The 26,222-nt window shown below is 46.6% G+C and overlaps 1 protein-coding gene across 3 annotated transcripts in view; it reads left to right on the top strand.

Annotated features, from left to right (window-relative positions):
- Positions 1-26,222, top strand: part of NTRK3 (neurotrophic receptor tyrosine kinase 3) — a 380,311-nt gene that overhangs the window by 212,769 nt on the left and 141,320 nt on the right. For all 3 annotated transcript variants that reach the window (XM_047767504.1, XM_047767505.1, XM_047767506.1), the window contains exon 12: positions 16,077-16,265. In XM_047767504.1, the coding sequence (XP_047623460.1) occupies positions 16,077-16,265 (189 nt within the window). The remainder of the gene's footprint in view (positions 1-16,076; positions 16,266-26,222) is intronic.

Genomic DNA, 26,222 nt, shown 5'->3' on the forward strand with positions numbered 1-26,222 from the left:
AGTGTGTATGGGACACCAGCAGTTCCAGGTAATATTGACAACATTGTCCTGCCCAGGGTTGACATTACCCAGCTAAGGCTTACTTCTTATTGGTCTTTCCCATATATCGACTGCTTAGGTCCATGTCAAGATCAGTTAATTCATATTGGTGTTCGCCAACCCCATCAACAAATGTATTCTGAAATGGATGTTTTAATATAAGGTGAATTTTAAATTCCATTGTGAAACACTGTGGGGGTTTTTAATAGAATGTAACAAACAATATTGTTAAACAATTAAAAAATAATAAAGCAAACCTGCTTAAATAGCTATAACCTCACAGGCTCAAAATTATGCCTGTTGCTCTGGGAACAGAAACTCATGAGAACCAGGGGAAGTAAACTCTTAAGCTAGAGGCTTTCAAACAGCCCAGGCACATTAGAGAAGCTGTGGGAGCACCACTTCCATGCTTCTTGCATGAGGTTCACTTGGCAGGAGACAAGACTTGCTTTTCTCTCTCTTCAGTGCCCCCATCCACTGCATCCTCAACTCCAGGGGTGCTTCTTTGCATCTTCTGTCAAACACAGAAAAAATAAAAAGCAATTTATACACATGTTGCCAGGTCTTAAAGAATCTCTGATCCCTCTGTTGCCCTTGGAGCTGATGGCATTTCATGTCCTCACAGAGTTGCAAGGCAGTAGGAGGTTAGGGTTGACCTTACCTGAGGCCTCTGGAGCCCTGAAGAAATGATGTGGCTGGTTCCTGAGTGCAAGCAGTTGTATTCACAGCAAGGCTGGGCTAAGAAGTTGGATTAGAACCTGGACCCGCGTGGCCTCCATCTGCTGCTCTCACCTTCCATGACAAATCTCCTCTTCTGCTAGGATGGTTTGACTTTTACAAGATCTTGATTTCCATTTTAATAATCCCAAGACTTCCCTTGACTCTGCAAAGGAATTAAATTTAAATACGCAGCCTACATTTTATCTTGACATTTTCTTTAGAAGGCAGGAAAAAGAAAAAAGGAAAAACTGGGGCCAGATATTCTGTCTTCCCATCACGAGAGCAAAAACCCTTTTGTTAGAATCGTTTGCTTAGATTCTCTTGGGAGAGGGGTAAGGCCAGGGCTTCTTTGCAAGCCCCCAGGCTTTCTAGTTGCCCCTGGAGACATCAGGAAAACTCTGCATCCAGTGTTCTAATGTCTGTGGGGAACGTACAGTGTCAGCATTAAGTGCTATGGCTTAAAGATAGGCTTGTCAGTCTAATTGATCTTGAGTCATTGCCTTTCCTGTCAGAGCTGTCTGTCTCCTCACCCATAATCCTCATCACTTTGATGGCCCGTCAGGAATATGGGATGTGGCCCAGCCTTGCCTTCATCCAATAACATTATGAAATTGATACTGACACTTCCATTGGCACTAATTTCTCTAAGAGATTGGAGCCAGAGGACAAGTGGTTTAGCTTCATTGCAGTTAAGCTTTCCAAGTAGATCAAGATGGTCTAGATTGATTGACCTATACCCCAGGGCGGGGGGGGGGGTGGGGGACAGAGGGAAGAGGGGATAGAAAAATCAATGGCTGCATCGTCATCATCAAGTGATACTTAGTGACTGCCCAAGAAGGACAGTGTCCTATATGGATATTCTGAGGTTACAGGCCAGGCCCCTCCAAGATGCTTCAGGGAGAGTTTAGAAAGTTAGGAAGGAGTTGGCTGGAGTGGTTCACCGCCCCACCTGTGGTATTGCCCCCTTGTGTCTGGAGTTGAAATAGCAGCTGATTCCACCATGACTGTCTTTTTTCCATCCTCCACTCCCCCACACAGGAGGGCCAAGTTATGTTTGATTAGGGTGACTTATCTTTTATCGTTAAGTGAGGCAATATTAATAATTATGCTTGAACAACAGGTATACATGAGGATTGTCCTAGGAAAATCAGGATGTGTGGTCACCCACCTTCCAATAATAAGAACAAAGCTTATCTGAACTGAATGAGGGGATGTGCCCTTTCTAGCAGGGTTTCAGTCCTTACTGAACCTCCTTTATGCTGATGGATTCATCAGGAAACAAGGTTTTGGTGAGGCAGCCCCATGAAAATGCAAAGTTTCTATGAATTGGGAAGTTTAATAATATTAGCTAATCTGGATGTCAGTACATGAATAACACCTTAAAAGTGATTGCAGGAAGTTATAAAGTTGAAGAGGAATGGGCATTTTCAGCTAAATGGTTAGATCTTTGGATTTATTTTCCTTTGTACCAATCTGGCTCATGTGTCCATCTTTAGAAAAATAAAAGGCTAACTTACTACTATAAGAATCTCCCTCATCACCCCTTTTTGGGGTATTTGGTTTGAGTGTTCAGTGTCCTGGATGTATTATACTTTATTGTGTTATATACATTACCTGGGGAAATATTATGTCTAGCGAGATGGAGAAGAGATGAAATTGTGAAGAAATCAAGACGAATAAGTCTCCTTACACACCTGTTTAATGACCAATAAACTGGTGCTGTTTTATGCATGAGCTCACATGTATTCTTGCTCAGGAGCACACCCAGTGTGTGTGCGTGGGACTTCTGGCATGTTCACGAGGGTCTGGTGGGGAGCATACGAGTGACATTATTGCCTCACCCTCTGTGGCTAAAGGGGCTTCTTAGAGGACAGGGAAGCTGAGTGCTGGCCTGGCCAGGGGAACCCTGCAGGGCCCGGAGGCAAGTGTGTAAACAGGCATGGGTGCTACAGTATATAAAGCGTGCCATGCAGGGGAGGCTATCCAGAGCTGATATGGTATTATTTCGATTGATTTTGATGTCATCTTTATACCTTCACATGCCAGCCGTCAGTGGATCCTCTGCACCCTCCCCAGTGCCTGGGGCAGCTCTGCTCGAATGAAATGCTTTTATCATTTTTATAGCTTGTCTGTGGAAGGAGAGAGTGAGCCAAGAGATGAATAGGGGCTTCGGAGGCCTTTGCTCAGCTGCTGCCCAGGTGTGTGGGGAGGAGAGGCAGTGGCCAAGGTTCAAGGTGTCTTGGAGGTGATGGCCACCAAGCATCTGTAGAGCAGGAAGGAGGCGAGGCCCTGGGAAGGGGCAGTGACTCTCTGTGGGGATGAAGCATGATGGGGCTCCAGGCTAGAGGCTACCATGTTTGAAGGGCTGGGGTCCTTCTCCGGGCTGCCTTCCTTGCTCTCCTGTCCTGATTTACTGTCTCCCATGTGCCACCCCACTGCCATGGGCACATTTGTATCATGGTTCTAATCCCATGTATGTGTCCTTTGGTTTATTCTGTGTCCCTGATGGATACCTGGGTGGGGGGAGCTCTTCTTCCGTTCCCTAGTCTGTGGCTCAGGGTCTGGCCCATGAGGCAGTATGTGGTGAAGATGTGGGTGGGAAGGGCTGATTTGGAAGATGCAGCATCAATCAGGAACTCCTGTTAGGACTTTGGAATGGACTTAGTGCTGCAGTCCCTGGAAGTTGCCCCTGGAAGGTCAAGTGCCTTGAGAGTGCATTCCCAACTCATCCCAGAGCCTGAAATTTCTCCAGTCTTATCATCGTCCTCATATAATGCCCTTTCATCCCTTATGCCCGTCCCTGCCATTTGGACCCTGTGCTGAGAGTGAGACAGATGGGAGATTTGGTGGTTGAAGGTTGAATGGTGTCCTGGAGTCTTAGCCACTCTGGTAGCTGTGAATGTGATCTTATTCAGAAATGGAACCTCTGTAGGTGTAATCACAATGCATGTTAAGATGAGGTGATGCTGGAATAGGGGAGACCCTTAATCCAATTGGACTGATGGCCTTATAAAAAGAGAAGAGGCCCAGAGACAGACATGAAGGCCATGTGATGTCAGAGGAGTGATCCATCAACAAGCCAAAGAATGCCTAAGGATGGCCATCCACTATCAAAAGCTAGCCAGGGGCAAGGAGGTTCCACCTAGAGTCTCACAGCGAGCATGGTCATACTGAGACTTCTAGCCTCAGAAGTCTCTCAGCCAGTACAGTCCTCATGTTCTAAGCTACCCAGTTTGTGGTATGGTGTTACTGCAGCCCCAGGAAACTAATGCACTTGGGGAGTTGGTGCTTGTGGACATCTGGGATGGCACTCAGATAACATGCATTTTCTGATTGCCTGCTGGATTACAGGCATTTTACTAAGACCTCAAAGAAATCAAAGATATGCAGGATGGAGTTATTGACATTTAGAAGTTTATGATCTAGAGACCTCAGAACTAGTGGGGCAGCTTGAATTGGGAGGAGCAAGGAGATGGGTCATTGTTGACCCCAGGACTCTCTAAAAAATGTAAGGGTCAAATAAAGATGTGACTTCCTCATAATTTTCTAAGGACACAGTGGTTTTTATGAAAATCATGATACAGATGATCCCTGACCTAAGGATGGTCCCCCTTAAGATTTTTTGATTTTATGAAGGTGCAAAATTAATACACATTTTGTAGAAACTGTACTCTGACTTTTCCCAGGCCAGCCATATTGTTACGATACTCTCCCCATGATGCTGGACAGTCAGCTACGTGATCAGAAGGGTAAACAGCCACTTATATCCTTCTGCACCTGCGCAGCCATTCTGTTTTTCACTTTCAATACGGTAGTCAATAAATGACATGAGATATTCAGCAGTTATTCAGCAGTAAGATAGATTTTGTGTTAGAGAGTTTTGCCCAGCTTTAGACTCATGTAGGTGTTCTGAGCTTATATAAGATGGGCTAGGCTCACCTATGATGTTCAGTGTATTAAATGCATTTATGATATTTTCAGTGATGAGTTTATCAGGATGTAACCTTATCATAAGTTGAGAAAGACCCATGCAGGTCAATGGCATAACCAAGTTCAAGGTGAAATTTCCCAGGACTGCTCAGTGACTTGTCAGGGGGATACCCTGGCCATGGAAGCAGAGTGAAAGGCTCCAGTTATGGAAGCCTGAGTCCTGGATGGACAACCCTTTTGGAATTCTCACCTTGCAGCTAGCTGGGCCTGGGAGATGTGTCAACCCATGTGCGCAGGTTCCAACCCCGGTTCAGCAAGCAATTGATGAGAGGCCACAGAAGGGTAGGAAGCACCAGAACCCATCAATCATTTCTGCAAGGGCAGGGCCTCTGGTCCTGAGGATAGAGGGTCAGGGCACGCATAGCCTTCAGCACAGTGGTCAGGAATGGGTGAGCTCTGTGGACACCAACAGAGAACGCTGATTCTTCATCTGGAGAACACAGAGACCAGGCTTGTCTGACAGCCTTGTAGTGTCTTCCAGTGACTGTGTTCTGTGGGATAGTTTTGCTGGACACTCGTGGGGCTGCCTTTGACCTTGCACCCTCCTTTTTGAGGCAGTCACTCCTTTTGTCTGGGTTTACAATGCTTCTCTTTCATGTGCCTTGCCCTGTGGTTTCTAAGTCACTCTCATGGGTTTCTAATTTTAGAAGAGATTCACAGCCAAACTCATGAAATTTCCAAATGACGTCTGCAGAGATCCATCTGCTAGGGAGTCCTCACAGCTCCCAGAGATAGACCTTACTCTCCAGCGGGGGAGTTGAGGTTCATGGCCACTCCTGACATTTCCGGGGGTATTAGGTTTGATGTGAGCTCCACAGAACGCTGGATAGGGAGTCAGAAGAGCTGGGTTCAAGTCACAGCTTTCCCCTGACTGTGTGGTAGGTCACTTCAGCAGTGCTGAGCTTCAGTTCCTGCATCTGTGAAATGGGAAACTGAGTCCCTGTCTTGAGTATCCCATTGGGATGCTGTGGTGAGTGACTGAGTTCATGGGTGGGAATATATCTTGGAGCAATCATGTGTCACATGGATCTGAGGGTTTCCACCACTATTAGAGGATGGATTTTAATGCACCAAATCCTGAGGTCTCTGTTCTAAAAGGCCCTAGGGTCTCTAACTCTCATTGTCCTCCCTATCTGGGGCTCCTGGGAGGTCTCAGTGAGCGTTTTCTAATAAAGGGAGAGACGTCTTGCTGTCCAACATAAGGTGATGGGTGATGCGTTAAGTCCGGGGAGAACTGGGTGTGAGCCCTCAGGGGTCACAGGGTTTGTGATTGAGTTTACAATCTCAGAATAGTCTGGAAGAAGCCATTGGACTTTCACAGTTTATCTCCAACCTAAATTCAGGCTTCATTTCAGCATCTTCAGTTTAGGGTCACTGTAGTTCCAAAGTGTTTTCATTCTAGACCTCACTGGTTTGAGGCTATGTTATCATATACCATGAGGCAGGTAGGGGAGTGATTAAGAATATGGACTCAGAGTTCCCATTCTGGCTCAGCAGTTAACTAACCCAACTAGCATCCATGAGGATGCAGGTTCGATCCCTGGCCTCACTCAGTGGGTTAAGGATCTGGCATTGCTGTGAGCTGTGGTGTAGGTTGCAGAGGCAGCTCAGATCTGGTATTGCTGTGGCTGTGGTGTAGGCCAACGGCTACAGCTCCAGTTCAACCCCTAGCCTGGGAACCTCCATATGCTGCAGGTGCAGCCCTAAAAGACAAAAAAAAAAAAAAAAAAAGCATATGGACCCTGGAGTCCTACATCTCCAGCCAGAACCATGAGGCTGTCACCTGCCAGCTGTGTTATCTTGGGCAGACTACTCAACTGCTCTGACTTTCATTACAGGACCCATTTCACTGAACCAGCATGAGCCTTGAATGAGACAGGACAGGGCCTAGTGGTCAATAAGACATTAGCTATTTTTATGGTGTTTTTTTGGAGTATATAAGGCCATCCCTCTGCAGAAGAAGCAGGGTTTTCCATAGGTGGCAGTATGCATGGTGCCACTCCACATGCAGTCAGAAATACTATGAAGGGGGTTTCCCCCCACCTACTTGGAAAAGCTGTTGCTTAGAAAGCATGGTACATTACCCAGACAACTGTGGGAAGCTGTTCTAGTGGGGAAACCCTCTCTGAGCTAGTGCCTGTAAAGCCCCAAGTTTCTCCTGAAAAGAGTTTTGTCTCTGTCTCTTCTAACTAGTCATGTCCCACTTTAATTGAAAGAGCCTCATATTGAAACCATCTACAGGTCAACCAATGGGGTTTTAGCTGTTGTTTCCCACTTGTGAGCCAGGTAAAGTCAGAGGCATTTGGATGCTCATGTTCTTGGTCTTAGTGTTGAAATCAGAGTATGCAGTATAGTTAGCTTAGTGAAGAAAGTGACACAACTGAGTGGGTGAAGGACATGGGGACACCAGTGATTCAGCATGGCAACACCTAGTACAGCATGCTCAGAAAAGATGCTTTCTTCTCTTTACCAAAAGGCCCCAAGAGGATGGGGGGAAATCTATGGATAAGGTTTTATTTATTTATTGACTTATCTTTTGGCTGCACCTATGGCATGCGGAAGTTCCTGGGTCAGGGATCTAATCTGCACCACAGCTCTAACTAGATCCACAGCAGTGACAGTGCAAAATCCTTAACTCATTGATCCACAAGGGAACTCTAGTGGATAAGTCTTTAGAGAAAATAAATGCCTCTATTGGGGGTAACACTGACTAGTCACAGTTCAGTGGTTAACGCTGAATTTAGAAAAGTTGAGACTTGAGCGATAATCTTTTTGGACAGAAAAAACAGCATTTTGTATTGTATTTAGTGTATACCTGCAATTGGAAGATGATTTTCACTTCCTGTGTATGCCTGGGATGCTCTGAAATACTATCTATATAAAGAGTCTTTGGAGAAAGCTGATGACAGCTGTCTTCCCTCTAGTTAGTTCTTTATTCTCAGGCCCCTTGCTGCCTGCCATTCTTCTGTCTATGAACTCCTGGTTGCCTCTGCCAGCTATAACCCAGTACACAGGTGGTGGGTCTAAAGTTCTTGAAAATGTCATGAGCTCCCCTCCTGAATGAAGCCAGTTCTCTTACCAATGGGTCTCAAGGGAATAAAAATTGGGCATGAGAAGGAGCTGTGGTTTACCCATCATAACTCACCCCAGTGTCAGAAGAACAATGCTGGAGGGTCAGGCAGCATGGTGCAGTGAAATGAGCCCCAACTCTGAAGTCAGGTTATTAGCCCTGTGAACTTGGGCAAATGTTGAAACCTTGAGCTTCAATTTCTTCCATTGCATTACTGGCACAATAGGATCGTCCCCCAGGGTTGTTGTAATGATTAACTGAGATAAGGGAAATCAAGTGTTTGGAGCATCCATCCCAACTTCCCTTTTCTTAAATGGTTGTTTGGGCAGCATCATTTTCAATCTCGGAGCAGTACCTCCAAGCTATGAATGCTACCTGGCATGAACGAAGCCTTTGGTTCCTGTAAGAGGCTGGGAGGGAACTGGAGCTAGAGAATAAAGCTTATCTTTTGGGAAATGACTCAGGCAGAGAAGCGCAGAAATGAGGAGAGCATGCCTTGTTGGGCAGCCTGAAGGACCTGGCAAGCTCCGGAGATCACAGGGGCAAAGTCTTTCTGGAAGCTGAAGGAGGTGGGGAGAGGAGCGACCAGAGGAGCTGGGCCGGGAACAGGCACTTGGGAACTTGTCCTCAGGTAGGCTCTTGGGCACAGCCTGTATTCATTTGGCCTCTGTCCCACATCTGCCAATAAAAATTAAGAAACTGATTTTCCTTTGTTTGCCTCTGAGGACTAAGCTCTTTTTATGAGACTGTAAATGGAATCCCTCTCTGAGCATGGTTGGATTTTTAATTGTGTTTGTTGTGTTTTCACTTATTCCATTTTATGAGTTCCCGCTCCCAGATTTGTTGATACAAAGCTCTCGCCCACCAGGGACACGTCAATGTTTGATTTTTATCAGCAGGAAAAAGGTTGAAGTTTTTAAAAAATCATTTTCTTAATCCAAGGGTTGGCTTGTTTGCTTCATTCTGACACATTTAAAAACCATGAGACCCATCCAGGTTTGTTTTCTTACACTTTCCAAGTCAGATCGAGGTAGGGCGGAATTGTTTTCAACAAAGGAGGCCATGATCTGGCCTTTAGTGGAACCAGTTTAGATTAGATTAGAGCTCAATTTGGGTACAGAGAGTTGAGAAGAAGCATTTTAGAATGAATCACATCATAGAGGACAATAAGCCCATCCTTTGCATAAGGCATGTTTGTAAAGATTTGTTGAGGATGATGTGAAGGATTAAAGTAACATTGTAAATCTGAGATGACTTCATTCCTACATTAGTCAGCATGAATCAGGTTATGCTGTGATAACAAACAGCCCCCTGTCAATCTCAATGACTTAAAACAACAAAGCTGTACTTCCAACTTATGCCACATGTGCACCAGGTGTTGGCTGAAGATCTCAGTAATTTGTTGGACTCACTCAGGACTGAGGCTGCCTGGGGCTCTGCCTCATGCTTCCCCAATTGCCAAGGCAGGAAAAAGGAAACAGCACATCACACACTGGATTTTTTTTAAATTGAAACATAATTGACATATGACATTATGTTATTGTATTAGTTTCAGGTGTACAACATAATGATTTGATATTTATGTGTATTGTGTAACATGCATCACAATAAATGTATTAACATTCATCACCACACATAGTTACAATTTTTTTCTTATGATGAGATCTTTTACGATGTACTCTCTTAGCAACTTTCAAATAACATGATACAGTATTATTAAGCATAGTCACCATGATATGCATTACATCCCTAGGACTTGTTTCTGTTTGTTTTTTAAGATTCCACATATGAGATAATATAGTATTTGTCTTCCTCTGACTTATTTTATCTAGCATAATGCTCTCAAGGTCCATTCATGTTGTTACAAATGATAGGATCTCCTCCTTTTTGATGGCTGAATAATATTCCATTTGATTTCATATCATGTTTTCATTTCCTGTGGATATGCAGTACCCCCCCCCCTTATCCATAAGGGTTACATTCCAAGACCCCCAGTAGATGCCTAAAACTGTGGGTGATACTAAGCCTTTTATTTACTGGGTGTTTCCCTATACATACCTACATGCATATCTATGATAAAGTCTAATTTATAAATTAGGCACTGTAAGAGATTAACAACATTGATAATCAAATATAACAATTAGAATATACTGTAATAAAAGTTATATGGGTGTGATTTTTTTTCTCTAAGTGTCTTATTATTCAAATTTAATGCCTTTTCCACCTTAATCAAGTACTTACCATGCTCTGCCTTAACTTTTGCAGTTTGAGGTACCACAGCAAAACTAGCATGAAATTCTTTTTCCTCCTTCACAATTTCACTAATAGAAGATTGGTTTTTTCTTTAAATCTTGGCAACCTTAGTACACACTCTTTTCTTTCCTTACCAAGTCTTACTAAGTTACTAAGAACTTTCACCCTTTCAATTAAAGGAAGCACTTTACAGCTTATCTTTGGTGTATCTGAATTGCCACATCTCCCCTCTTGCTGTTTGGGTTCGTCATTAAGTAAGTTAAAGGTGACTTGAACATAGCACTGCAGCATGACAGTAGATCTGGTAACCCAAATGGCTACTGAGTGACTCATGGGTGGGATGCGATGGACAAGGGGTGATTTACATCCTGGGTGGGATAGAGTGAGACAGCAGGAGATTTTATCACATTACTCAGTTTGGTGCACAACCTCAAACTTAGGAGTTGTTCATTCCTGGAATTTTCTATTTAATGCTTAGACCTTGGTTGACCACCAGTGACTGAAATCACAGAAATCAAACCATGGGTAAGGTGGGGGTGGGCGGGGTGGCTATTGTATTTTAGGAGTGGAGTTGCTGGAACCTGTGGTAGTTCTACTTTTAATTTTTTGAGGAAAGTCCTTGTTTTTTCCACAGTGGCTGCAGCAATTTACAATCCCAACAACATTGCAAAAGGGTTCCTTTTCTCCACATCCTCACTAGCATTTATTTCTTGTCATTTCTTTTCTTTTCTTTTTTATGGCCATGGCATATGGAAGTTCCCTGGGCTAGGGATCCAATTGGAGCTGCAGCACAGGCCTACACCACAGCCACAGCAACACCAGATCTGAGCCACATCTGTGACCTACACTGCAGCTTGGATCCTTAACCCACTGAGTGAGGCCAGGGATCAAACCCACATCCTCACTGAGACAACGTCTGTTCCTTAACCTGCTGAGCAATAATGGGAACTCCCTGCTATTTCTCATCTTTTTGATGCTAGTCATTCCAACAGGTGTGGGGTGATATGTCTTCAACACACTAAATCTGGAAGCTGCCATGTGGAAGTGATAGTTTCCTTCACCCATTTTCATTAAGTCAAAGAAAGTGACAGGGCACTAACTTCAAGGAGCGCAGAAAACTGCAGTCCTATTTGGTGTCTGGAAGAACTTGGTGACAGCAGTCACAATGACCACAGTTTCTAAGATGGTCTTCTGAATTGCCAGGTGAGATTGCCACCCCATCTCCCCCTGCCCCGCCCCCACCACCACTTTAGAAGGAAGTAAAAGGATCAATGAAGAAATATAGGAATGGATGGATTCTGGATCCAGGATTTTATAATTTAGCCATAAATTTTGGCCTTGATTGCCCAGAGCTATCTTACATGGGTTGGTCCAGGCTTGAAAATATTTGGTGGTCTGTTCCTAGGTGCTTTGGTTCAGATGCGATGTTTTGGCTTCTTTTATGGGCTCATGTTCTAGCTATTTATAAAAAAATACTAGGGTGTAAGCCAACCTGTTGAGAAAATGTGTAGTTTGGTGGGAAGAGGAAGACCTTTGGAGGCACACATAGGTTCAGATACAGGCTCCGTCACTTCCTGGCTAAGTGATTTTTAAAAAATCAAACTTATTTCGGTTTTCCAGTTGATTGAATGGGAATAACAGTATTTTTGGGAGGACCAAATGAGAAGAGAACAAAATGCCAAGCAACATATCTGGCCTAGAGTAGGTGTTTAATAGAAGTTAGTTTATCTCCCCTCCCTTTTTCCTTTTGTTATAGCCACATCCTTGGGACTCTGAGTCATTGAAGATTTCCAGTTCCGTGGATTGGCTGGGCAAATGCCAGCATGTTGAACCAATGACTGGGTATTCTTGGGGTCCAGTTTCTGAGACTGGTTAGTGCTTTGTAAATTAGGGAGTTGGTGGAACAGAGGGACTTTAAGGGACAAGGGCAGGACACTGGGGGGATGGTTCCAGGAGGTCCTCCCTGGAACTGGGTTATGCATCAAGGAGGCTGCTGCTCCAGCCTCTGTCACTCTGTCACCCCATCCTCCTCCTCTATATACTTCAGACCCTGGATCACCAGAGCCTTCTGCAGGATGCCATGTCCCTTCAGTCCTTGTGGTGGCTTGAAGCCCCCAGCTCCCTGTTCATAGGGGCCCTGCCTGCCTGGGTCAGAGCTACTACAGTGACTTTCCCTCTCATGTTCCCATCAGAGACCTTTGCTTCCTGGAGGAACCTGAGCCCTGCATTGGCATCAACCACTGATGAAAATCTAAGCCATTCCTGGCTCTGCTCCCTGTTTTTTTTTTGTTTGTTTGTTTTGTTTTTCCCCACATATAAAAGGAGCAGGAAAGGAAAGAAAAAGATGATTCTGGCAAGGCAGTTTGGACCATCCTGCTGGGAAAGACACTCATCAGGCTTTCTCTAATTATCCATTGGTTCTATCATGGGATGATTGGAAGTATAGAACCCACCACTGTCTGAAGGGATAAAAATAAGGCACCTGTTTGGGAAGAGAATTGTGATGTGAGCGTCTTTCCTTCCACCTCTCTCAGAATCTTGAACTTACCAGAAAGCTTGTAAGTCTGTTTCTTTCTTTTTGTTTATTAGCACCGCAGAGCAGAATAATTGTGTAATTAGGGATGGAAGAGTGACAGCAGAGAGGCCAGTGACAGGTACCAGACGGTCTATGTGTGTGATGAGAGGTAGAAAATGGCAAATTTGACTCCTCCTGACCTGCCTTGGGGCTCAGAGAACAAGAAAGCTCCCCAAACAGCTGAGATTCCCCCTTTGCTTGTCCCTTCTTTGAATCTTAATAAATTCTTCTCCATGGAACTTAAGGTAAAAAGAAATGCTTCCTTTCCCAGAGGGGCAGCGGGTCTGTGGGTTTTCTCCTGAGGCAAATGGAAGGTAAATTAATTCCTGGAGTGAAGGCTGGTGCCTGTATCAGTGGTTCTCAATCTGGGGCAGTGCTGTCACCCCAAGAGGTGTTTGGAAATGTGTGTCTTGGATGGAGAGACTTTTTTCTTTAACATTCTTTTAACATTTCTTTAACATTTAATTTTTTTTTATTGTTGGAGTTCCTGCTATGGTGCATTGGGTTAAGAATCTGACTGCATTGGCTCCGGTTGCTGAGGAGGGTCAGGTTTGATCCCCAGCCCAACACAGTGGGTTAAGGATCCCATGTTGCTGGAGGTGCAGCTTGGATCCAGTCCCTGGCCAGGGAACTTCCATATGCCTCAGGTGTGGCCATCAAGTGTAAGGGTTGCACAGTCAAAAATGAAGAATCATAAAACAAGGAGTTCCCGTCGTGGCTCAGTGGTTAATGAACCCGACTAGGAACCATGAGGATGCGGGTTCCATCCCTGGCCTTGCTCAGTGGATTAAGGATCTGGCATTGCCGTGAGCTGTGGTGAGGGTTGCAGAGTGGCTCGGATCCCAAGTTGCTGTGGCTGTGGTGTAGGCCAGCAGCTGTAGCTCTGATTCGACCCCTAGCCTGGGAACCTCCATATGCTGTGGGTGCATCCCTAAAAAGACAAAAAAAATTTTTTTTGAAGGAATTTGCACAGTTATAATAATAGTACGAGGTTATTATAGAGAACTATGCTCTTTCTGATTCCTGTTCCTTTCGAAATGTGACTTGTCCTGAAATTGACTTTCCTCCTAGAAGCTCTTAGCATCTTTATCCTCAGGGTCCTGGTATTTCATAATTTTGTGACTGTGTGTGTGCTTTCATGTATGTGTGGGAACTGGATAGATAATATTTGGGGGAAATTTTCCCGTATTTTTTAATTCTCCCTTCCATCTTTTCTATTTGCTTTTTCTACCTCTCTGTCTTTGTCTCCTCTTTTAATCAGGTGCTGAATTTGTAGATCGGGTCTTTAATTACATATATTTCCTTACCTTTTCCCTTTTTGTTTGACTTTTTGGAACATTTCCTTGACTTATTTTCCATTCTTCTTTGATTTTCAAATTTTGATAATCATAACTGACAAGGATTCTTTCTTACCTTCTTAATTGTTCACATTTTAAATATCCTCTTGTTTTCTGGATGCAATGTCTTCATTTATCTTCCTGAGAATATTAAAAAAAAAATCTGCTCCCTGAATTACTTCTGCTTCCTGCAGGTCCCGGATTGTCTGTGTGTCTTGTGCTCCCTCTTTCATGATGCAGCTTTGCTGAAATGTCTGGTGATGCTCAACTGTTTCCTCATATTTAGGAATCGAGGTCTAGAAAGCTAATAAGATCCTGCTTCGTGGGCATGAATGGGGCTTGTCAACTCTTCTGCTTCACTAAGGCATGATCACATGTAAGGGATTTCTCTGTGAATAAACCACTAGACTTTGGCAGTGTGGGGGTGGGTGAGGTGATGGCCGGGTGCCTTGTTCCAGCCTGAGCCTCACCCCGGACCTCCCAGGTCCTCTGTCCCTTCAAGTACTGGGCCTCCCAACTGTCAGGATTCCCCACCACATACCCAATGGTCCTTTCTTCCTTATCCTCCTCCTCTCTGTAAGTGAGCTTTCTCCTTTGCTTTTTCATCTTCTAAAATGTTGTTGAAACACCTCATTTCCTCTTCTCTCCCCTTTGCCTCTTTGTGCACAAATACTTCTTTAATTCCTCCATATGTTAGTAGCATTTGGGGAGAGAAGGCTAGAGACCAGTGTTTAACTGGAAATCAATATGAAGTGTTTCAGAAAAGTTTACAAGGTGTTTCCAGGAACTGGCCTCTTTTCGCAAAGGCACATGATGACTGCGAGTGTTTGGGGCAGTCGCTTATGGCTGTTTTTTCACACGGTCTTTGAGCACAGTCAGACATTTGTCACAGGTTGGAATAAACCTGTCTGTGCTGACGGAGTGGAATTCGGGGTTCTCAGTTTGCATTTACTCGTCTTCCATTTAGTTCTGCCTCATTGGCGCTTCACCTGGCTACCTGATGGGAAATATTCTCCCCATAAACTTCAGTAAGATGTAATGGGTTTCTGCAGTGGAAATATTGTTCAAGCTGCAAAACCAAATCACAGCAGGCACTTTGTCTTGGGACCATGTGTCTTGCAAAGCAGCCATTTCAAACACCACTTGTAGGAAAAGCCACAAACAGTCACAGCAAATTCACTTTACAGGAGTTATATTTGTACATGTGGGAGAATCGCACCACCAAACAATATCATTGCTCCACCACGATGGAGCATGAATTATCTTTTTACTGGGTTTCTTCTTTGGATTAGAAAGTGGTGGCATTAGTGTTGGTGAAGATGGCAAATGGTTCTTTGATGCCGTCAGGGCAAATAGGAAGCTGTCAAGAGTGGGATAGCTGGCCTGGCAGCCTATAGGCTAATAGTGTTGCAGTTTCAGTACTATCACTTGTGAAAGTGGCTCAGGTTGGATCCACATCCAGAGTGGGCCTCTCTCTCTGTGGGAGGGGAGGGTGGATAGCAGAGTCCAGTAAAGGTTTCTTTGTACTCCTATGGGAATCTGCCATCCACTCTGGAAAGGTTCTCATCCTCCAAGGCCCTAATGAAAGATTCTAGGGTTTCACTGGACGTGGGACTCACATGGAAGCTCTTTAAATCCAAATGCCCATGTTGCATCTCCAGACCAAGTGAATCAGAATCTTTGGGGTGGGACCTGGCATTGATAGTTTTAAGAGCTCCTAAAGAAGGGCTGGGTCCCTTTTTTTTTTTTTTTTTTATCCTGTTGCTATATAAGCAAAGAAATGCATTTAAACTTTTTATTATTTTGAACTAATTTGAATATGGAGAAAGTGTAAATAATTCACGTGCTAGTCTTTTGAATTCACGCCCTTATTTTGCCATGATCCCATGGTGTGACGGGGTCGATTTTTCTGTCATGAAGAAGAATTAAAAGTTTTTCTCAATTCAGAATCCAGAGCATTTGGGGAACACTCTTCCAATGGATTTTTCTCCTGTGGAAAAAAGGATGGCAGAAGGGTGGAAGGGTCTGTGGGCAGGGCTGGGCACTGGCCAGGTGTGACTCATGGCTCCCGTGTCTCTCCTGGGCTGTACAGGTCCCGTGGCTGTCATCAGTGGTGAAGAGGACTCAGCCAGCCCACTGCATCACATCAACCATGGCATCACCACGCCCTCGTCACTGGACGCTGGGCCGGACACAGTGGTCATTGGCATGACCCGCATCCCAGTCATTGAGAACCCCCAGTACTTCCGCCAGGGACACAACTGCCACAAGCCAGACACATGTGAGTACTGCAGTAGAATGTTGTCCCTTCTGGTGGGAGGGGAAGGGTGGCGAGGCCGTAGACCATGGAGCTGGGGTTCTGGAACCTTCTGGGATGACCTGCTATCTGCTAACCTCCCACTCTCTAAGAGACCCTCCCTCTTTGTCTCGAAACTTGGAGACTAGCCTGGGGAAGGGGACGCCACTGGGACAGAGTCCCCTGGGAAGAGCTGGCCAAGGAGGGGAGCAGCCTAGAGGCAGGAGGCCCCAGCCCCACCTGGAGAGGTGTTCCCAGTAAGGCAGGGGCAGGGGCACTGCTGGTATCATCTGTGCGCCTGGCCTGTCTTTCGGGAAACATAACCTGACTGTCCAGACAACAGCCACGAGGTTGTTCAGACCCTCCATCCCAGCCTGCACGAGGGGGAAGGGAATGAAGGGCGGTGAGCACCTTCTGAATGGAAACACCTCGCTAGCTGCCCCTCCAGTGCCCCGAAGTGTATGTCCTGAAAATCAGATCATTCCCTGAGCTAGGACCCTTCCCCGCCGCACTGCAGAGGTCTCATTCAGATCAGCGGGCTCAGGGCACCTGTTTCCTACTCTCTTATCTCCCATTGGCTCAGCCCCTCCCTTTGTATTTTTGCCGATCTCTGCTAGGGCTTCTCTCAGCTTCTGGAGTTTCCATGGCCTGGCTTCCATCTAGCAGGTGTTCCCCAGGCTGTGGCTTCAGGTTCCACCTAGGTCCAGCAACCCCAGCACATACCCCTCCACTGCCACTGCTCCTGCCCCCAGGAAATGGTCCCCTATTTCAGGAGAGGGGACAGGGAAGAGACCACAAAGACTGCCTTAGAGCTGAAAGGGACAGAAGGGGTGGGCTAGGTTAAGGCCTCCTCATATAGAAAGGAAGCCTGAGGTTCTAGGGGGCTGTGAGCCCCCTCCCCTGCCCTCAGGCTTCTGCCAGTTGTCTTTTCAGCTCTGGTCAGCTGGTCCCAAGTCAGCCTAGGAGGAAGTGTGTCTGGTCTTGCTCTTCCCCAGTGGAGCTATCTGTACTCAGACCACACTCTAGGTAGCTCACAGAACTCTTGCTGCCCCCACTGGTTCATCTGATAGCAGAGTGCACATTTGACGACGCCATCCACCTTTGCATCTGTTTTTCTGGCTCTGAGTTTTAGTGGGAGGATGGTCTCTGTGGGAGAGACCAAGCTTGAATCAGGATAAGTTCATCATTTGTCTTGCAACCCTGAGTGTCCTCCAGAATCTGTCTCAGTGTTTATCAGACTTCCCCCCATCAGCACTCATGAGAGGAAGGATAATTGGTGTCTGGACCAGGGGTGGGTGAGAGAAGGGAGACACCTGTGTCAGACGAGCAGTGGGTAGCACAGTACCAAGGATGGTTCTATTCTGACTGAAGCTCTTGCCTCAGATCAGGTGCATCCTGGACAGACCTGGGTATGGGCAGGAGGAAAACCCTCTGAGATAGCAGCTGGGGTCCAAACTTGATCTCAGGTTGATGTTGCTGAGTTTTCTAGAGTGATGTTGGTATTTGAATAGAAACTTGGCATTGCTGTGTTGAATATATAATCAATTCTCATTATTTGAAGTAATGTTCTGTAAAGTCACTATGAACATTGAAATTAACGAATCCTGGACCATTGCTCCTAGGGGCAAATTCAGGGTTAGGTTGCTGGAGCATCTGGTCACAACTTTTTTAGGGCCACACCCACGGCATAGGGAAGTTCCCAGGCTAGGGGTCAAATCAGAGCTGCAGCCTCTGGCCTACACCATAGCCGCAGCAACGCCAGATCTGAGCCTCATCTATGACCTACACCATAGCTCAGGCAACACCAGATCCTTAACCCACTGAGCGAGGTCAGGGATCCAACCCTTGTCCTCATGGATACTAGTTGGGTTCACTACCACTGAGCCACAATGGGAATTCCTGGTCACAACCTTTTTATCAGCTGATCAAGACATAACCCGTTATTATGTGTGCTTCTGTTTAAAGGCACCCTAATATGTATTGCTGGTTCATTACCATTGAACTCATAATGGCCAATGGCACCATGCCTCACACCTGGACGAGGCTTATGGAACACACCTCTTTTCTCCATAAGGCTCATCACAGTCTTCTTGCTTTTAGGGATACTGGACAGAGCTTCAATGCTATGGTTGGGGGTTGCTTTAAACGGCAAGCTCACCCACAAAAAGCACAAATATGCCAAAAAAGTGGCCTTAAATAGATCATGCAAGGGATGCTCGTTTACAGTTTAAGAGCCAAAACAGGAAGGCAGAGATGGCCTTTTGACCTCATCTGGGAACATGTACAAGGGGTGACTCAAATTTGTCATCACTCTCGGAATGTCTGTGAATGACCACGAAAGCACCGTGAGTACTGACGGTGGGACTACACATGAATTCTAGTGAGTGGGTGAATTCGTAAATACAGAATCCAGGAATAATGAGGATGCACTGTACTCTGTAGTGGAAGCTCTGGGCCGCAGGGTGGAGTTGGGTCATGTGGGCTCCTGGTGCCAGGTTATGGCATAGTTACCAGACGGGGCAAATCTGGCACATGGGAGGGAGTTTCCTCTGGGCCATGGGGATGAGCGGGTACCATGCAGGGACCTGTGGGGTCTGAGTGTGCCTCAATGTCAGGACCCAGCCCCCAGCCCTGGAGCCGTTGCCCTAGGAAACTGTGAAGAGGAGCATCACTGCTGCTCTTTGGGTTTGAGAGCACAGGTCCAGAGAGCACTTCTGTGAAAATACGAAGGGGTTAGTGGAGACCGAGGGAGGCAGGTTCAGTGACAGGACTTGAGGTTAGGGAAAGATTACCTCATCAGCGCCAAATCCCCCAGGACCCCAGGTTGTCAAAACCTCAGATATTCGGGCAGGTATCCTTTTAAGGGAAGCAGAACGTTTTGTCCCCTCAGTAGAGGGCGGATGGCTCTTAACTGTCTTCAGAAAACACGTGTAGCAACGACACACAGTGTGTGGGAGCCCTGTAACCGGATTTGGCTGATGTTCCCTCTGCAAGTGGTGGCTGAGTCACACACAGGCGGGGAAGCGAGCACCCGGCCCTCTCCTCACTGAGATTTACTGGCAGGGAAGCCACGGGTCTCTGATTACAGAGTCTTCATCAGCCAGAAAGGACTGCAAGACACAGCCCATGTGCCCTGAGACACTATCATAAATAATTAAAGCCACATGCGCCTCGGCGAATAAATAAGCAGTGAACATTTATGACACTGCAGACAGGGCCGGGGTCACTCCATTGGGGGGAATGGCAAGAAACAGAGGATTAAGGGAGGAGAAGTGCTCAGATCTTGGCGTCCTGGGGCTCTCCAGTCTGATCCCCTTCCTCATCCCATTTAACGGGCGTGCACTGTGGGAAGACGCGGCTACCTGACTTCAGGCCTCATTTCCGCATGTCCCTCAGCAAGGGATTTAGCACAAAAGTGCTTTTCTTTCTTTGCCCACATGTTTATCCTAAGTGGTGGGCCCTTCCTGCCTGCAGTGATTGGGTGCTGCTCCCCTCCCGGCGTCTCACTTTCTGTCGGTCTTCAGTCTGGTCCATAGTGTTTGTCATTGGGCATCAGGGCCGCAAGGATGTTTGGAGATCATGGAGTACCGTCCTTATCAGATGTTTTGTGCTCTGTGTGGTATGGTCTTTATTCTCCATGCATTCAGCCTTTCCTGGGGATTCTGAAAGAGTTGAATAAAGATGCTTCTACTGGGGATGTCTATGGAAGCTGAGGTCTAGTGAGGCCTCTCTCATTGTTTATTAAAAGCCCCCGAGTGCTTGAGAGCATCAGGAAGTGGGGACTGCCTTCCTTGTCACACAGCCGATTTGGGGTGAGGTCTTTTCTGGATGGGATGCCCAGGGGCCCATCCAGATGGGTCACTGAGGAGAAGTGATGAGGTCTCTGGGCACCCAGTTACTTCTGTCCCGCTTTGTGACAGCTGCGGGCCACCCTGGTGCACGTGCTGGTGCAGGACTGTGAGCTGCTGTGTGAGGCGTAGGGCTTTGGCTCTTTCCCATTGCCCACTGGAAGCCTTCTTGGCTCTGTTCAAGGTCCTGGGGTCTGTCTTCATGCCCTTTTCCAAAGCCCATTCTCAGAAAACAACTTTACTTTTTTTCCAGCCACGCCCATGGCTGAGGAAGTTCCTGGGCCAGGGACTAAACTTGCACCACAGCAGTGACAACGTAGATCCTTAACCCACTAGGTAACTAGGGAACTCTGGCGACTTTGCCTCCTGGTAGAGCGAGCAGAGGTCACCCCTTCCCCTTGCCCTCAGTCCCCAGGCCAGGCTCCACCTTTATTCCCAGGTTATTTCTGTCGCAGAGGAAACAGTACCCCTTCTTCCCAGCATCAGCTCACCTAGGCTCCCTGTCCTTCTATCTGATCTCCCTCCTCCTGGGGGCCTGCTGTCCAGGGACCCTCCCCATGCCGGTCACCCGTCCTTTCCTCTCACCTCCCCTTCACGCTCCCTGACCCAAAGCGCCGTTGCCACAGGAGCCCCGAGTTCTCACCCTTGATCTCTTGTTAACACTTGACCATATTCCTTAGGGTCTGTCTTCTTCATTAGCTTCCGAGTCACTCACGCAGTGCTGATTTTTCTTCCTTTTATCTGTTCAATAAATATTCATTGAGGGTTTGTGTCATGCCTTCTTTTTGGCTCTGGAAACAATGGGAAACAGGGCACCATGGCCCCTGCCCTCAGAGGCTGACTGCCACCATCGCTGATCTCTAAGATGTGGAATGGCACCCTCTGCTCCCTTGGGGCTGCTCACAGGGCATGTGCTCTCACCTTTCTCCTTTCTGCTGCTGATTCACCAGCCTTTATTACCCCTAGTCACTTCCTTCCAGTTCTCTCTCCAACCCCACACCTCTGACTGTTAACTGTAGTGTAACTCCTGCTTGAAATGCCAGACTCCCCTCCCTGCATCACCTCACTCCCTTTTCTTCCTCCCCCACCCATCGCTTCACATCTGGCTCATTTCCAACTTCCCATAAGTTCTTCCTAGGCCCACACTATTGCAAAGTGACCTTTCCCTCTTGGGAAACTGTGTGGGTTCCCTCCAACCCCTTTTTCCCCTTTATTCTTCAGTCAGTCAACAAGCATCCATTGAGCTCTTTAGTGTGGGGCTCTCTGATGTGGGCCTGGGGATATAGGGTGAAGGGGCCACCCTTCCTTACTGCTCTTTGGCTACATTGCAGATGTTTGGAGGACCTGGCCTCATTATCTCTTTCCAGGGCAATTGCTTGATGCAGCCCTTTATCATACCAGCCTAAAAGGGGGGGACTTCCATAGAGATGAGCAACACTGGAAACGCTAGATCTGTGACTGTGTCCCTGTAGCTGGGGCCAGTGGTCCCTCCTTCAGGTGTGAGCCAGTGGCTAGCCTCTCCCTCCTCTTCTTGGTCAGTCAGCAATGGAACTGGTCTTTTGCGGAAGAGGATCTATGGAGGCCAGATACCCAGCTCCAGTGGGGGGCTCAGAGCCTGTGTGCGTAGTGTGGTATTAATCCTGCATCGGCACAATGTAGATTTCTGTCACCTTCTAGACTAACAAACATTGCTTAGTGCAGGGTGATGATGGGTGTTTATTCCCCGCCACTTAGCTCAGCATAATGGACTTGCAGATGAAATATGGAGAATGGGCTCCTTTGTCTGGGAGCTGCCCTCCCCCCACACCCAAGACCCCTTCCCAATCCAGGAGCAGAGGCAGAGGCTGAGGCAACAGCTGCTGCTACTGAAGAATGTGCCTTTCTAGGTTTTTCTCTAGCAGAAGTCCTGCTGGACTTGCCTGATGGAAAGCAGGGGATCTGGTTACAGGCCTGGACTCGGGCGCTCCTCTGGGAGTGGAGCTGAAAAGAGGAGGCTGGCGTGCAGGGGCTGCTGTTTTCTCCCAGTAGTTGGTTTAGGAGGCAGGCTTAGCTAAATGTGACAGGGAGAGACTAGGACCAATGCGGGGGAGCCATTCTGATGCTCCTCCTCCTTTAGTCTGCTGGTTGGTTCTGGGCCGCTCCATTAAGGGAACTGTAGGTTGAATCTTGGTGAAGGTGATAGTGATATTTTCCCTCAACCTTTTTCACCAGATGGGTCTCTCCAGGCCCAGGTAGTCTTTAATGGAACTTTTTTTTTTTTTTTTTTTTTTTTGCCATGCACACAGCATATGGAAGTTACTGGGCCAGGGATTGAAGCTGTGCCACGGCTTCTTTCTTTCTAGAAAGAACTAGATGACTCCAGAATGGGTTATCTTGGGAGCCAAGGCAATAAGTCCTTGTCCTGAGGGTTTCGGTCCCTGGAGATTAGCCTCTATTAGGTTCTGACACCCCCCAAACCCTTAGATCCAGACATAATCTAAGTGTGGCATTTTGCCACTTTTTTTTCCTATCCCAGGAAGAAGAAAATCAAATGATGCCATTTACCCCAAAGTATCTGAAAATGCTAGACATTTTTGATTGAGCAGGTCCTTTGGAGCTGTAACCAACTTGTCCAAAGGGATAGGCTCAGGTCCATCTCCCTGAGCTAAGACAGCCTGCCTTCCTATTGAGTCCCATGACCTCATCTGTTCTGTGCTTCACTGCCATAATCACATACTCAAAGTTAGTAGCTGCATGCAGTCATGCTAATTAAGTAATTAGTATAATTATGCTCACTGTAAATACACCGTAATTGGCTTAAAAAAAGTACTTGGGGGATAAGCATGTGCTACATGGTGGAGGAGGTGGTGGAGAATGAGAAGACCCCCAGCCAGCCTGGAGAAGTGCCATTCTGTGGGGGAACCTACACCCAGGGGAAGGCACATCCAGTGGCTGAAAGTGAGTAAGGTGTGGAGCGGGTCCTTTGCTTCCTGTCCAGAGCCTGGCGTGGAGGCAGAAGAATACTCATCTTCTTGGCAAGTTTTGGCCTCAGTCTTGTCTTCAAGGAGGGGAGGATTAACTTCCCTCCAGCTAAAAATTTCCCAGAGGTTTTCTCTCTTTTTCCTTCAACTAGATTCAGGCATCCAGTCTGGGAGTTTTTAAGGGTGATCATTCTGAACCAGCTGAGAAATCCACACAGGGATCAGGTAGGCATCAAACATTGGGCTTTATTGCTAGGTTTAAGAAGGTTGCTTTGGCTTAAAGCCAAAATGGACTTCGTGATGCCTCTCCCAAGTCCTGAACTTGGGGTACAGAGACAGGCATTGGGTCTGCAGAGCAGATGATGTCTGAGTAGTTGCATGGAAGGTCATGGTCTACTTCGTCTTCTGTAAGTCATGAAGCTTAGGAGCACCTTGGAAGACCACACATGCAAGGAGAGCCTCCCTTTTCTGCATTAGCCCTTCCTGGAAGAGAATAGGAGGACAGATGGTGGACTCTGCCCACCTCAGCCATCAGATAAATCACTCATTTCTCACAGGGAGGGGCCCTGCATGCAGGTCCAGGGAAGAGCTGGGGGTTCCTGCGTCTTTAAAGAGATGAATATTCCTATTTTGTGGGCAGAGGCTAAGAGGCAGGAAAAGGCAAAAAAGACTCCCCACACCATCCCTAGAGACAGCAGGGGGCTGTATTGTTAGTGGTAGTACCTATTAGCTTTCTCTTTCTAGAAGCCCTTTTCCAGAAGAAAATGATCCTTGTGTTCATTTCCTATGAATGAGCGCATGAGTCATACTCCTGATGGGAGATGCGCCAAAGAGCAGGGGAGTCCTCTTTCCCATTGTGCTATCTTCTTAATGTTCAATAATGACAAACCCAAGCTCTGCCCACCTCTTTGCCAAGAAGTGCTAAATCCACCTGCCCTTCCGTCTTCTCCCCAGCTGCCTTTAAGGAGAGATTTCCCAAGTTGTGTTCTGAGGGATGTTAATAGGAATTTTTCAAAAACAATTTTTTGTGGTCAAATATGTTTGGAAAAACCTGGATTGAATCCTTTTTGTTTGTTTTTTACCGTGGGATTCTGAGAACTTTTAATGGTAAATGTCATTGCAGTTTTGCAGGAGAATCCTTGGATCTGCAGCATCTCCCAAATTTATTGGGTCCTTGAGCTAGGTTTCTGAGTATACCTGTTACTATCTCTGTGGACACAGATGTTCGATGGATCTCATTCCAGGCTGTAATGGGGGTTTGGGGTTCTGTTTTCGCCTCCCTAGCAGATGTGGTAACTCATCTGACAGAGGGCCCAGATGGGCCTGAACAAGTTTGGCATGTGCTCAGTCCCATTTCTTCCCAAGCATCTGGGAGGGACAGGAAGTGGCGGAGTTCCACGGGAATGCCCAGGCCTGGGGTGGTGGCATTCTTCAGGATTTCTGGCAGAGAACTAAGTGCCCTTCATTCAAGTGGATCAGGGGTCTTTGTCGGTTGTTCTCTGCCTTGAAGCTCTCACAGGTGCCTCTAAAACTTCCTAAACCCCAAGATCCGGAGTTGCTGGTCAGGGCCAAGTTTTCACTGCATTCCTCGTTTCTAGGCAGATATGCCCCTTAGGATTGGAATCTTGGGGAGCTTTCTCTAAGGGAAGATGCACGGTCCAAGGTGCAAGCTGTGGCTCCCAAGCCACTGTCTCCAAATCATGGTATGGAAGGTCAAAACACCTCTTTGTTCCAAGAAGGGGATGTAATGCCTTTGGCATGGAGTTGGCCGGGGTAGAGTCTAGCCAGTTCAGAGGGGAACGGAACCCTTGGTTATAGGGGATTCTTTTTCAGTAGAAAAGGGAAATGAGAATGGGTCATCCTAGACCCTGGGTCCCACCTTCCAACTCAGAAACCACCTGACAACTCAGAAACCACCTGACTGTGGGCAAGGAAGCCAACCTCTCTGAACTTGAGACCTTAGCTGGCATTTTTTGACATGATTTGGCATGGGAATTGGGAATGGCTCTGTGAACCTGCCTAAATGGCATGTACATGACCATCCTCACCTTGACAACAGTTTTAGTGGTGAAGGTCATGGCGATTTTTCAGGAGAATCCTTGGGTCTGTAGCATCTCCCAAATTTATTGGGTCCCTGCACTTGGTTTCTGAGTATACCTGTTAGAACCTCTGTGGACACAGGTGTTTGATGGAGGTAATTGGGACTTGGGGTTACAAACAAAACTCATGCCTCAAATATGCTGTTGGGGGAAACCAGCCTGATAGTGTCAAAAAGGGAGGTTTGTCAGAGCTGGACATTATTTTTGAAAATATAGGAATCTTTCCCTCCAATGATTTCTTTTCCCCCCAACTTTAAGAAATTGCATTTTATCACCCAGTTCTGCAGTCACAGAGATGCTCTTAAGAGTCAGGACTGTAATATGCTGGTTGCTAGGAAATGATTGATGTAGATGAGCAGAGGGCTCAGGCCAATTTCCTTTTGGGTTAATGAGACCGAAAAGCTGTAGACTCAACTAGGGGATAGCAGAGAGAGTCATGGTGAGATTTTCTTGTTTGCTTGTTTTATTTTCTTTGTTTTACCCTCCCCCAGTCAGAAAACATTATTTTCTTGAAAATGCAATGCCCCTGCTCTGCCACATACCTGTGCAAATCTCTTACATTCTTTCTTAGCTGACCTATACATGGGAACTTCAAACACAAATATATGTGTATATGGATCTTGCTCACATCTATGCACACATGTCATGTTTTAAACACTGACCATATCATGCAAGATATTTTGGCTCAAACTACTAGAGAATCCTGACCCACTGCGCTTAAAAAGAGGGAAATTGGTCATCACAAAACTCAAGTAAATAGGTAGGGAAGCTTCCTGATAAAGTACGCTAGGGCTCTAGTTATGCTTTTCTGGTTCTCTTGCCTCTGCCTTTCTGCATTCGGTTTTACCACCAGATTGGCTCCCCTCATGATTACGAGATGGTTGCAGCAGCTCCAGGCATCACAACCGAAGACATGGACCAAGGCCAGCCCAGAATTGTCTCTTCTTATGGGTTGATTGAAATTGAGAAAACCTTCTCTCGAATCCCCCAGCAGCCTTTAACTCCTATCTCATTGTCCAGAATTATGTCATCTGT

Source organism: Phacochoerus africanus, chromosome 2, assembly GCF_016906955.1.
Source record: "Phacochoerus africanus isolate WHEZ1 chromosome 2, ROS_Pafr_v1, whole genome shotgun sequence".
Classification (NCBI taxonomy): Eukaryota; Metazoa; Chordata; class Mammalia; order Artiodactyla; family Suidae; genus Phacochoerus; species Phacochoerus africanus.